This window comes from Nyctereutes procyonoides, unplaced genomic scaffold, assembly GCF_905146905.1.
Source record: "Nyctereutes procyonoides isolate TBG_1078 unplaced genomic scaffold, NYPRO_anot_genome, whole genome shotgun sequence".
NCBI classification, from domain to species: domain Eukaryota; kingdom Metazoa; phylum Chordata; class Mammalia; order Carnivora; family Canidae; genus Nyctereutes; species Nyctereutes procyonoides.
In genome coordinates this window covers 62,032,234-62,047,034 of record NW_026575142.1, presented here as the reverse complement: position 1 = coordinate 62,047,034, position 14,801 = coordinate 62,032,234, and the positions used below count along the sequence as shown (strand labels likewise).

The 14,801-nt window shown below is 34.2% G+C and overlaps 1 protein-coding gene across 1 annotated transcript in view; it reads left to right on the top strand.

The window, feature by feature from the left end:
* Positions 1-14,532, top strand: part of BCHE (butyrylcholinesterase) — a 58,394-nt gene extending 43,862 nt beyond the window's left edge. Inside the window, exons 3-4 of the mRNA XM_055308456.1 lie at positions 6,828-6,994; positions 13,626-14,532. Coding sequence (XP_055164431.1) covers positions 6,828-6,994; positions 13,626-13,750 — 292 coding nt within the window. The 3' untranslated portion in view covers positions 13,751-14,532. The remainder of the gene's footprint in view (positions 1-6,827; positions 6,995-13,625) is intronic.
* Positions 14,533-14,801: the final 269 nt, after the last annotated feature.

The window sequence follows — 14,801 nt, the reverse complement described above, 5'->3', positions numbered from 1 at the left end:
GGCACAAGTTTATGTTATCAATTATTTTATTTACATGTTAAACTATCATAATAAAAATAGTTTACGTGTAAGGCATGTGTTAAAACTATGGTCTCTTATAGCCATATTAAAAACTTATTTGAAGAATAATTTCATATTATTTGGATCCAGATACTGATTTTACTAAAATTGAAGAAAAGATCGTCTTTGAGTATAATTTCTCACGTGGTGGTAGTTTTAAAATGTGAAGATTCACAATAGTTAAACAAAAATGAGCTAACTTGAACTATCCGTTGTGATGTTTCTTATTTTTCTATTCATATTTCTTGCCTAGATACTATAAGACAGGCATAATTCCAGGTTGTAAACAAAACAGCCAAATGATGTTTTGCACGGAACCTACCCTCTGTCTTGATCCATTCTGGCTGCTATAACAAAATATCATAGATGTGTTAGTTTATAAATGACAAAAATTTATTGTTGACAGTTCTGGAGACTAGAAGTCCAAGATTAAGTCACTAGCATGGTCTCTTTCTGGTGAAGACCCAATGGATAGCCAGCTCCTTCTCACTGTGTCCTCATATAGTGGAAGGGACAAAGAATCCTTCTGAAGCCTCTTAGATAAAGGCCCCAATCCCATTCATGAGGGCCTGCCCTTACAGCTGAAACATCTCCCAAAGTCTCTAGTTCCTAGTACCATCACCTTATTTCAGGAGCACACAACCATTCAGACCATAGCACTCTGTAATAAGGGAAGAAAAAAAGTTACAGTTAAAATCAGTTTTGAATATTTCTCAGCCATAAAAAATAATGAAATCTTGCCATTGGTAACAACATGGTTGGAGCTAGAAATTACTATGCTAAGTGAAATAAGTCAGACAGAGAGAGACACCATATGACTTCATTCATATGTGGAATTCAAGAGACAAACAAATGAACAAAAGGAAAAGAAAAAAGAGAGGGAGGCAAACCAAGAAATAGACTCTTAACTCTAGAGAACAAACTGAGAACAAACCCAGAGAGGAGGTGGGTGGGGGGTTGGGTAAAATAGGTGATAGGGACTAAGGAGGGCACTTGCTGTAGTAAGTACTGGGTGTTGGATGCAAGTGTTGAAACACTATATTGTACACTTGAAACTAATATTACCCTGTATGTTAGCTAATTGGAATTTAAATAAAAATTGGGGAAAAAAAAAACATGAGGAAATTAAGATTGGCTATTTTAATGGAGTCATCAAGGGAAGATCTAAAGAGATGCTAGGATAAGCATAGAACAAAGAGCGACGATCCAGGAAGGGACACGTGCTATGTATGCTATGAATTAATAAATCGGCATGTATATATTTCTAGATGTCATTTCTATATTGAAATTTGGAAATTGCATCACAATTTTGGTGTTCCTGAGAAATACTACATTAAAGAGCTTGTGAATCCTTTTGGAAGGCAGGGATTCCCTCAGTAAAATAAAAGTTACTACTAAATTCCAATCTGTATTTGGATCTCAAATTTAATATGTGAAGAGCTGAATTCTCAATATTTTCCTTCAAACATGTTCTTGCAGCAGTTTCTATCTCAGTAATGGCAACTCCATTCATCCTTCCAATTTCTCTGGCCAGAATCCTTAGTGTCATCCTTGCCTTCTCTCTATTTCTACTCCATTGCCTAATTGCAAGGGTGTTAGATACCTTCAAAATACATTCAAGATCTAAACACTTCTCTCAATTTCTACTCCTACCTCCCTGGTTCATGCAACCATCATCTCTCACCTAAATTATTCCAGTAGTCTCCTAGCTGGTGTTCCTGCCTCTGGCCTTGGATTCTCTGCAGACTATTCCCAGAACTCCAGCTAGACGATCTTTTGAAAATATTAAGTGAGACCTTGTCCTTTCTTTGTGCAAACCCTCCAATTACTTCTTCCTTGAGAGTAGACATAAAAAGCTTACAAGGACCTACAGGTCACTAAATAATGTGGCCTCCTGTCACCTCTCCAGTCTTGCCTCAGACTACTCCCTCCCTAGCTGGCTCCACTCTAGCCACACTTCCTCACTCACTTTTCATGTTAAACTCCATATGCTCATCTGTCTTATACCCTTTGCTTTCTATTCCTTCTGTTGAAATGCTCTTCCTCCAAAACACTGTATATCTCACTCCTCTCCTTCAAATCTCCACTTAAAAGTTCCTTTCTTATCAAATATTGCAGAGTTTCTCTACCCAGAGGTAGCCAAAATCAAGGTTAAGGGCTTAGGCCTTCAGACTTCCAAGTTGGCCCAAGATTTCTGACACCAGTTGCAAGTTCAAGATCACCAGGGCCACCCTCACTTCAGACTAGCTGGCTATACATTTGAGATCCCTAAGGACTTCCTCAGATTTAATCATGCCCTAGAATGACTCACAGAACTCAGGAGGGTGCTATATTTATAATTCTGATTTTTATATAATAAAAGGATATATATCAGAACCAGTCAAAAGAAGAGACACATAAGTAGCATCTGGTACTACTCACTGAATTCCAAAGGTAAAGCTTCTATCACCTCAGAGATGCATTACCTTCAGGGCATTAATTGTGTCAATGTGCGCATGGAGGAAGGAAGCTCACCTGAGCTTGAGGTCCAGAGTGTCATTGTAGTTTCATTATATAGGCATAATTAATTAAATCATTAGCCATTGTGGTTGCACTCAATCTTCAGCCCCCTCCCTTCCTGGAGGTCAGGTTGATATCACCAGACTCAAAGTCCCACCCTTCTAATCACATGGTTGGTCTCCTGGCATGGCTGTTCCTTCCACAAGATCATCAGTGTGAGCAGGCCCATCCTGAGTCATGCCTTTATTAAAGGCTGTAAGGTGCTCACCATGAGTTGCTTTGTTAGCGTAAACCATTAGATATAGTGCAAAATTCCAAAGATTTAGAGGTTATCTCGCAGAAACTATGGGCGAAGTCCAAGGAAATTCATTATTACATATTCCTTCATCACTGTCCCCTCTCTAGCAACTCTTACAATCTAATATATTATATATTTTCTGTATTTATCTTTTTTATTGTCTATCTTCCTCAAAGAAAGAAAACTGCAACGGGCAAGAATTTCCATTTTTGTCTTTGTTGATTGTCTGTGATTTAAATAAGCCTGACATAATATGCACTCAATTAATATTGGTTGAATGAATAGATGAATTCTGTTTTTCTAATTCAGATTCTCTTATAGCCCCTCTATTCTTTAAGTTAAAATACAATATTATTAAAGTGTGACTTGGCATAAAATATAAATCTATGAATACTTGTATATTTGAGAAATTATCCAATATAATCTGTATTCCCTTTGCCCTCTCATGACGGTAGAAAATTTTGGATATCCGTTTAATTTACAAGTACTAATCCTGGCTTTATTTTATTAGATTGTAAGGCACACTGAAATATATTTACTTTAAAATCATTGTATAGCTTGCCTAGACATCATTGTCTCTGAATTCTTACTCAAAAAGAATCTTAATTCCTATGTTAGAATTGATGGGCAACCCTGAGATTTATAATCCCAAGAAAACATATGGAGTTAAATACATGAGAGTTTTTCATATCAGACATCCTGGGTCAATTAATGTCTTTTTTTATAAATCTACTCATAAGATAAGATCAAATCTGTGCTCAAATATCGATGACAAGCAAGTAATTTCCTGAAATATGGATGTTAGGAAAATACTCTGCCTTTTTTGTTAAATAAGCTACATTTGAAAACTTTTCAAATCTACCGAAGAGAAAAAGTGTAGTAGACGATCTTTAGACGACTTTTGCATACCACAAAGTAGAACAAAAATCTCATAGTAAAAAATAGAGCAAGATTTCTCTGTTTCATGGAAAATTTTAGGTATTATCCTTTCAAAGTCTTTATTTTGTGACAAGAGCAGGAAATATTTTTGAAAAATAACAGAGCCAAGATGTTTAAATATACCTTATAATTTTGGGATTAAATTCATATAGTGTTTCAGAATTGTGTATCTGGGAAATATGTTGTATTTCACAGGCTTTAATTGATGCAGATAGAAAGAGAATTATATCTCTTGTTAAGTTTTAAAGTCTTTGAAGATTTCTTCAAATTATACAGTAAAATGCTCCATCACTTCAATAGCTATTTCAATAACTTTTGAAAACTGTATCTGCATCCATAGGCAAAGGAATTTTATTATCTCTGAATTGCGTTTTGGAATGTCATCAGATACTTCACAGAACAAAGTTTGTCAAATGAACACGGGCAGTGCCAGTAGACTTTGCTCTTGAACTCAAGTACGAGTCAGCTTTGTTCAAGTCACCATTTGCAGAAGCCAGACATGAATGAGCAGTTAAAATGGTGCCATAAGTTAATTAGAGTGGAATTAGAAGGAAAGTGGGCAATTTAGGAACATAAGAATTGCTGTACCGAATCAGACCAATGGTTTTCCTGGTTTCATATCCAGCCTCCAGCAGCTGTACTTGTTAGTTTCTAAAGCTTTAAAAGAAAGGGAAAAGACTACATAATTCACCTAGACAAGTGTGCCATCTGTGATCTGGAGAAATTTTCTTCATGACCTCTCTCAAATAATACCCTAAAGCAAGAGGTTTCAATCCTGTTATGATATTGGTTTAGCTTGAATAGCTCTGGTTATTAATAACTCTTTTTTAATCATCCAATTCCTACATAAAATCAACTAATCCATCAAGAAGCTATTTATCTCCAAAGCTCCTGAATTCATGGTTGGATATGTCTGCTTCTACGATAAAATATGAATTTGTGGTGCTTATTCGATACAAGTCCTTGATGGCAAAATCTGCTCTAGATAACCATGCTCAGTGAATGCTTGCTTCTCTTTCCAAAATCTACTGGATTCACAGGCCTGTGGCAAAAAGAAATCTTGTATCTCCTGTCACTGCTCCCAACTTTCTGTTACCAATCCACAGAGCTATCTGAATGATGAAGAAATTCACGTGCTGAACTTTTAGAAGAGGTCAACCAAGAGTTTTTCTTACATGATTTTACTTTAAGGTAGGATGAATCTAAGAGAAAGGAATGAATTACGCATCCTTATCACTTTAGTCTTCTGTTTATGATAGAAGAAGCTGTGACTATTTTATAGGCTTCTTGGTTATTCTGGATAATCTCCAGGTCAACATTTCTAAAATGTTATGTTCAAAATAAGCCATTTAGTCAAAAATCCCTCAAGAATGGTAAATGCCGACAGTTAAAGTCTAAACCATTTTCCTGGGCTGTTAGATCTTAATGTGATAACACTAATGTCCTAAATCTATGACTTTAGTAGAATCTCCTCTATCTTATATTCCAGGAAACTAGTTTTTTCATTGTGTTTTGACCTGAGATAAACACTCATTATTTATAACGATGTTCATTCTGTTCCCTTTCTCTAGCTTTCCCAACTTCTCTTTCTGGTTCGGTTCCTTATTTACTCTCCTTCCTTCAAGCTAGAATCTCCTTCCTTCAGGTAATTACCTTTTAAACAGGTAGTGATTGTTTCCTCTTCTGATAATTTGTATCCCTTTGTTTATGTTTGGTTTAGGCTACCAGTTCTTTGTTTTCATGAATGTTCTTCCTTGTAAATTCCCGGAGGGAAAATATGTTTCCCATATTTATTTGTATTTCCAAATCCTAGGCCAGTGTTTAACTCATAATCATAGCATAAAAATAAATTAGAGGGAAATCTATAGACTTGCCAGGGACTAAACTATTTGGAGCCACTTGCAAAAAAAACTCTTTGAGTTTATGTTTGTGTGATCTAGGTAAGACATTATTGAATGCTACAAAGATGTAAACAAACCCCAAACTATACATTTCTAAAAATTAGAACCAAGTGTTATTGATACAAAAATCGCAATGAAAGATATGGGAAATATCAGCACAAAAAGAGAATATGAAAAAGAGAATCTGAATTACCTTTGGGAAAAGAAGGGATTCTAAGCAGAATAGCTGCACAACGGCAAAGAAGTGAAACAAAGGAGGGAATTACTAGGGAACTGTCTCTAATTCCTGTTGGTCGACTCATACAAAGACTATCTGAAAGTAAGCTTGGAAATATGGGAGGCACCACATTCAGTGAATTTACCTGAACTCACTGGGGAATTATTGAAACAATTTTCATTGGTGAGCAGATCTAGAAGAATGTGGGATCAACCTGAAAGGGAGACGGAAGGCAGTTTCCTACAGTAATGGTTATTACATAATAAGTTGTGTAATCGGTCACAAGCTCAGGCAGTAATGGCAAGAACGTATGGAATGACATGGATGCAAGATATGGAGTAGATGGCGTTAATGTTTGCTGTGAGAAGATTGGGTCTGAGGTAAAGGGAGAAAAGGAAACAAAAGGAACACTGCCCTTCGAGCATGTTTAAGTGTGAAGAAAACATCAGCACTCTTGAAATAGGAAATGTTTTTTCCTCCCTGTATGGTAAACAGAAATGCATGTGAAAGTTATCCTTTAAATTTTCATTCCTATACTTTTAATTTAGTGTTTCGAGTTACTGAAAACATTCCACCCAGTTCATTTTTACTTGACATCTTCAAAACAAATCCACATTTTTTCTGACTTTTTAAAAGTTGTTGTTGGTTTTTTAGAACAATATTCTTTCTATCTAAAAATGATTTCAGGGACGCCTGAGTTGGCTCTGTGGTTAAGCGTCTGCCTTTGGCTCAGTGTATGATCCCAGTGTCCTGGGATCGAGTACCCACATCAGGCTCCCTGCTTCTCCCTCTGCCTATGTGTCTGCCTCTCTCTGTGTCTCTCATGAATAAATAAATAAATAAAATCTTTTTAAAAAATTAAAAATAAAAATGATTTCAGTAGAACTATAACATCTCTTTTTAATTTTTTTAGACATCCAGATGGAACCCAGAACAATAGCACAAGATGGCCTGCCTTTGAAAACACTGACCAAAAATATTTAACCTTGAATACAGATTCACCACAAGTATACACTAAACTACGTGCTCAACAATGCCGATTCTGGACACTATTTTTTCCCAAAGTCTTGGAAATGACAGGTGTGTGTATTTTTAGTATTTGGTCAAATAATTGGTTGTGAATTATATAAAAGGAAGAAAAGCTAGATTGTCCAAGGCACAGTGATGGTGTTAATCTATGAGTTTACAATTACTTGATTGCAGTGAGTGCATCACTTTCACAACTTTCTTCCAGCAAGTTTAGGTATATTTGAGAGCTTGCTATATGAGCAGCACTTTAGTAGTTAAATAAAGAAAACTAAAGTAGAAATTTTCCCCCAGAGGAACATGAAACCTAGTAGGGGAACTAAAATAGGGCACTACTTGCTCTTCAGCTCATCTTTCTGGAATTAACTAATGGATAAATGAATAAATACACATACAAAATAAGCAGTGAATAGAACTAAAAATATAATTACTAAAATATAGAATGAATATAATTTATACTCAAAGAGAGGTAAACACAAATTTATTGATAAATAGAACTCTTGATTTCTAAGAGGAAAAAAAAAAAAACTCCAGAATTTGAATATTTAAAGATGCAACCCAGATATTTCTAAATATTCTGAGCTTAGAGACATTTATCATGAACACATACATATAATACACAATAAAATAACCAGACAGTGATTTAGTTACCTAACTTTGGGAAGGGAATCCTTAAGCTTATATAAGGAAACACTAGGAAAGTTGCTTCAGATCATTGTGTTATTTCAAACTTCATTAGAAAGAAAATATCTAAATCAACTTGAACCGTCAGCTTGAATGATCGCCTCTTCTGTGAGGAAAATGACATACATATCTCACTCACTTGCCAGTTTTTAAAAGCCCAGCTGTTTCTAACTCATGTGACTCCTCAGGCCTTTATTTTTCAAAGGAGAAGTAATCGAATCTCAACCATCAGACAGATTGCTGCCCAGTTTCCTTAGACTTTACCACTCCGTTCATTGTAATACTCTGTGATTTTTCAGGCCCTGTTCAGCATCACAATATAGTAGATGCTCTAGTTTCCTGTTTAGAGAGGTGGGGGTTGGTTTCAGGCAAACGTGGGCATCTCAGAGCTATATTTGCTTGTTTAATATGCTTTTTAATGATCAGGCATTACTCACCAAAATTATAATTATGTACTCCATCTGTTTGGGAGATGTTTCTGATATACCAGTGCTCTGTGTATTACCAAATGTTCTGTGACATAATATATATCCAGAGATGGGTTTCTGCATCCCTTGGCAAAGCTACAGTGCTGCCCTTGTGTCCTCCTGGTGTGAATAACAATGAGGTAACATGTTTAATCTGCCAAGAGACCAAAAGAGGTACCATTTAACATAACACAGACTACACATTCTTAATCTTTACTTAAAATATTTTTAAATGAGAAGGTCGTAATCGAGGGACAATGAGAGGGAATGGGGAGGATTTTAAATGATTAACTTATTATTACAAGCCAAAGTGATTTGTTCTGGTTCGAGCTTCTGTGGCCTCCTGCAATTTATTTGTCGATTTAAGTATCAGCAATTTTGGAAGATGTTACTTCAAAATCTCTAAGTACTCAACTGCCATAAAGCAGGTTGAATAAACAAACTCCTAAGTTTTTGGCTAGCTGCCACTCCTGCCTGTGCAGTGCCGGACGATTTTCTAGTTTGAGCAACATTGAGCTGTATGGACATAGCAGGTCTTGCTCCAGGGTAGTATTGTGCTCTGGGATAGTTCCAAAGCCCCTTAAAAACATCATTTTATGCTTTAACATTTTTTTTTCAGATAATTCCCCTGTAAAAAGTTACATAAAATATACTTTATAAGATGTAAAGTAAATGCATGATATGAGTGTGGTAACAACATCCTCCTTTTTTTTTTTTACACTTAAACAAAACCACTTTGAAATTATATGTTTTTTGGGTTTTATAAATGAATAATGTAGGGGGATTAAAAAAGATTAAGAACACACATTCTTACCATATTTTGTGTATTTCAAGTTGCAAAACCTCACACATTTCAGTATTTGGTATTTTGAAAATTGGAGTTATTCCCATGACCTGGACTGAAGTTCCTATGGAAATATTATGTTTTAAAAAAGCAACTCTATATGTAAAGGAACATTTCAAAGAAAAACTACTGACGGGGTTTCTGAAAGGGAGAGATGTTTACCTCACTCAAGATGGAAACCCAATGAGCTTTATAAGTACCACTTGAGCAGTAGTTTACATTTGAGCAATAAATGTTCTCAAATAAAATGATCCTTAAGACTTGTTTAAACACAGGAATTCTAGCACTTAACTTTCAGACTACACTTCAGCATATGCCTGTGCTATTAGTGCGTGCACCTGCAAGAAATAAAATGTGCGATATTTGTTTTAAATATTACCAAATTCAAAATTTTCCCTAAAAATGTACCTGCATAATATTTAACAATTGTTTGAAAAAGAAAAGAGAGAAATGACCCATTTGATGCCAATAAGATATCAGCATTTTTCACTAAAAGTGGAAGAGTAAGTTTACTTAAAGGAAAAACCACTTTGACCTTTTAAATCCTCCCAATAAAGAATAATATTAGCTCCAGTGGCTTTTCTTTGTTTTATTTTAAAAATATAAGCATACTTGGAAGATATTGCCAGTTTGGTTCCAGAGCAGAGCAGTAAAGCGATTATGGCAATATAGCGAGTCAATGAATGTTTTGGTTTCCCAATGCATATAAAAGTTATATTTATACTGTGCTGTAGTCTATTAAGTGTGTAAGAGCATTATCTCTAAAAAACAATGAACACGTCTTAATTTAAAAACACTTTATGGGGGCACCTAGGTGGCTCAGTGGTTGAGCTTCTGCCTTTGGCTCAGGTTTTTTTGTTTTTTTTTGGGCTCAAGGTCTTGATCCCTGGGCCCCAAGATGGAGTCAGTCCTACATAGGGCTCTCTACAGGGAGCCTGCTTCTCCCTTTGCCTTTGTCTTTGCCTCTCTTCTGTGTCTCTCATGAATAAGTAAAATCTTTTTAAAAAAATAAAATAAATAAAATAAAAACACTTGATAGCTGGGTGCCTGGGTGGCTTAGTGGCTGAGCATCTGCCTTTGGCTCAGATCGTGATCCCAGGGTCCTGGGATTGAGTCCTGCATCGGCTTTCAATAGGGAGCTTGGTTCTCCCTTTGCCTATGTCTCTGTCTTTCATGAATAAATAAAAAAGTCTTAAAAAAAGCACTTTATGGCTAAAAATGCTAACCACCATCTGAATTTTCAATGAGACATCATCTTTTTGCTGCTGGTGGAGAGTCTTGCTTCAATGTTCAGGGTTGATGGTTGCTGAAGGCTGAGGTAGGTGGCTGTGGCAATTTCTTCAAATAAGACATCAATGAAGTTGCACAATTGAGTAACTTTTCCTTTCACGAATGATTTTGCTGTAGCATGTGTACCTCTTTGGTAGAATTTGACCTACAGTAGAACTTCTTTCAAAACTGAGGTCAATCTTCTCAAACTCTGCTGCTGCTTTATCAACAGAGTTTATGTGATATTTTAAATTCTTTATTGCCATTTCAACAGTCTTCACAGCATTTACTGGGGGTAGCTTCTAGCTCAAGAAACTACTTTCTTTGCTCATCCAAAAGAAGCAATTCCTTATCCTTTAAAATTTTATCACGAGATTGCAGCAATTCAGAAATAATAATGAAAAATTTGGAACATTGCAAGAATTACCAAACAAAATGGAACACAGAGACAAGAAGTGAGCAGATGCTCACTTGGAAAAAGTTGTGTGGATAGACTTACTTGATGCAGGGTTGCCACAAACCTTCAATTTGTAAAACATGCAGTATCTGCAAGGCACGATATAGTGAAGTGCAATACAATAATTATATGCGAAGCCTTCACAAAGTTTTGCCTGAATTTATAGTAGTTCACTCAACAGTATTAGTCATAGTTCACTGTCATCCCACACTCAGAAATATAACAGGACAACTAATACGTTTCTGATCTGCAACGTAAGAACGTAAAAGAACGTAAAGAATTATGCATTCCTTGATAGCTTTAATAATTGGATAACAGGGAAATAAGCAAGTAATGGGAACAAAAGAGATTTTCAATGAAATCTCAAAGTACGTGATTTTTTTATTATAATGATTAGCACAATTAATTTCCAATTTAGTCTTTTCTTCTAGCTTACCTTCATGACTAATTTTGAGTTGACTCACCTCTCCTGTATTCTTTCTTAACACCTCAGACTTGATAGATTCCACTGGTGAAATATTGCTCGCTCTTTTTTAATTGACAAGTCAAAGAGTAGCCTTATTAGTATTACTCTTTCTGTAGGGAAGAAAGCCTGACTTTTTCTTTTCCAAAGGAGACAATGATGTGGACAAATCAAACATCACAAAAGTCCTGAAAAAGTTGTGTCAATATGTTTATAAACTACTGGTATTGATCTAGCTATACATGGATTCACTAAAGAGCAAAGTTAAGAATAAATTTTTGTAACAGGGCAGTAAATTTGTTAGTGGAGCTCCCAATAGGTCTATAGAGCTTGATTTCATAATGTACAAACCAACTGATTTATCCTTCACGGTAAGTAACACGGCAAAAGAGTGATCACTGACCCCATTTACAGCTGGAAAACTAGTTTCAAAAGTAAGAATTTTTTTCTATGTCACCAACAGGGTAAGTAGTCAAACTGGAATCTAACCCATTTCACCCCAAAACCTATATAATGTCCTTTATTTCACATTGTAGTACCTCGCTAACTGCAAAACAAATAGGTAATAGATCTACATCTCACAGAATATAAATCTATAGCCATCTAAGTAGTATTCCAGTATGGAGGAAGAAGAGAAGTGTGGGAAGAAATAAAAACTTCTAATTTTGGTTTTTATTTATGTCATGGGACTAAAAATGTTTGTTATCTTTTTATTATGGTGTATTCAGTCGACATTGTATTAAAAATAATCAAGTTTTATATTTTATTATCTCAACCAATGTTCAGTATTATTGAAGAAAAAAATTACTCAGGATTACAAAACATTTGTACACTAGAAAGCAAAGTATTTCAGTACACTAAATTGTATAGTGTTTGATTATGGTACAAAAGGAAATAAATATTTATTTATATGAATCAATGAATTTGATATCATTCTATGAACAAGAAAAAAATCAAATCTAAAAGCTTTTCTCTGAGTATTAAAATTCATGGTGTAAGTTGTAAATTACCAGTCATTTATTTATTATAACATAAGTTTTTTCTTTCTGAACTTTAGAGCCCTTATTTTGCATAACATTTTAAAAAGCATTTAATTATAAAAAACACCATAAGACTAGATTATTTGTATGATATTTAATGTCTTTCACATCTAATGTTTTTAGAAAAGTTCTATTATTCACAAAATAACTACAGTCATTGACCTTGTAAAAGACATTTTTTAAACAAGACATTTTTGTATATATTTGCAAATACTTGTCCAAAGTCCAAGCAGTATGAACATTTTAAACTTAAATATATCCTAAATTACAGGGGATATTTTAATAGCTATATAAATATTTTATGTATTTTGATTTTCATAAACTAAAAATCAGTCACTGAATGTGCTCCATTGTTAACAGTATGAGTGAAAAGACACATTTTCATGTATAATGTAGTGAGATCACATGAACTGTCTTCCCCAAATCAATACCTCACAGGTGTAATTAATTTAAAAAATTCCTAACAGAAAAGTATGTATTCAAAAAATTGTCAATTCCTTATTTTCAGAATAGCCAAAATACCACCGCAAAATGTTTTTTAATTCAATGACTATTGCACAGAATCCTAAAAGTGTGAGAACTACAAGTGTATAAAATACTAATAGATTTGAATAATTTAAACTATCTTCCAGCTTTATCATGTGTATTTATATTAGGAACATGAATATATGATTTTAGAGGTTGTAATGTAAGAGTTTCTGTTGTTTATAAACTTTATTCTTTAGTGTAACACATTTTCAAATTAATCAAGATTTCAAGGTGCTTGTAGTACATAGACCATTTTTGGTTCATTGCCTCACATTATTCCTGGCATCAACACTCTCCTCCCCTGACACATGTATACACTTTACAAACTACTGGAAAGCAGAGATTGTCTTAGTCATATTTCTAATTTGCAAAGCAATTAATAAATTGCTTTCATGTAGTAGTTTCAATAAACTGCTTTCAATGATTAGGCATTTTTCGGAACTAAAGTATACTGATACAGAGTGAGAGAAAAATATATATGGAGGGTATACATAGTTACCCTTATGCATTAATACATATATATAAATATTTTCATAGGGAATAATAGTTTGCTATAGATTTACATATGTAAATAAGACATTAAGTGAGATTTCTGTTATGTAAAAGAGCTCAAGAAAAGGTATTAATATCTACGCATCTTCTTAGAAACTAAATACATGTTATGCAACCTAGTTAGATATGATATATCAATGTATTTCCATATTTTTATGATATATGCAATTTATACATGTATATTATTTGCAATTTCATATAATGTATAAAATTTTACTAAAAGCTTTCCAAGTAGTGAAAGAAGCTGATAATAAATAATAAAAAATTAAAAATTGCTGTGCCATGTTCTTGGAGAAAATGGCACGTGTATCCAAAATTATTTTTCAATTAATGTAAACAGATTAAAATTTAGATTAATACAACTTATTGCATGTTTTACAGGAAATATTGATGAAGCAGAACGAGAATGGAGAGCAGGATTCTATCGCTGGAACAATTACATGATGGACTGGAAAAATCAATTTAACGATTATACTAGCAAGAAAGAAAGCTGTGCGGGTCTCTAATTAATAGATTTACCCTTTATAGAATGTTCGTTTTCCTGTAGATCAAGATAAAAATATCAGTAGCTCTCTTACACACCTCATAAGAAAGCTATTATACAGCTGAAACAAAAATGCCAGAAGGATAATATCGATTCCTCACATCTTCCACTTAGTATTGTACCTAGCATTTTGAAATCCAAATGGCTAGAACATGTTTAATTAAATTTCACAATATAAAGTTTGACAATTAATTATATGCATATTAAAATGATTTTGCAGCTTCAAACTTTCTTACCTGAGTAAATTTATGAATTTTTTTCTGCTAAAAAATACCTGTATCCTATTTTTATTTGTCTTTTCTCATTGCCACTCATAAAAAGGTATCTTTTTAAAATGAGCCAGGTCTTGAAACATTGGACACTGATTCACAGTACTATTTCCTTTAAATAATTTATGAATTTAATGTCAACATACTTTGTCAAAACAAAAATGGAAAATAATTGGTTCCTTTTGTTTTTTATATGAAGGCAAAAGGGAATTGTAAAGTAAAAGGCTTGGTCACTTTGCAACACCTAATGACTAAAACAAAACATTGCTCCCAAGAGACAAAAATGTAAAAGAATATAATTATTTCTGGTTTTATTTCTTAGAATATGCATGCTTCGGGTCCTCAAATTCTACTCCTCATTCTTACAACCCTTGCCCTTCCTCACGTCCCCACTCCCTGACTCCCCACCCCCAAAGTGTACATGTGTAAATTACTCTTCCTGTAACTCAAAAATAAAGAGTGCAGATGAGCAGAAGTCTAAAGTCAGAAGTCATATACCATCTGGGATAGGGGAACTCTTGCCTGGACCCAGAAATATAGGATTTTGATAAAGAAATCATTTGACTCCAGGAAAGAAACTGTTATACTTTCTGCAGACAAGTGATGTGATTTTTATAATTTAAAAAATTTACAAAACTGAATTTACTAACTGGCATGGCAACTAAACACATCCATGAAATAAATTAAATGTGTAGTTCATTAAAGAGACAAAGTCAGAGATGTCAAGTTCCAGAAAAGGGCGGT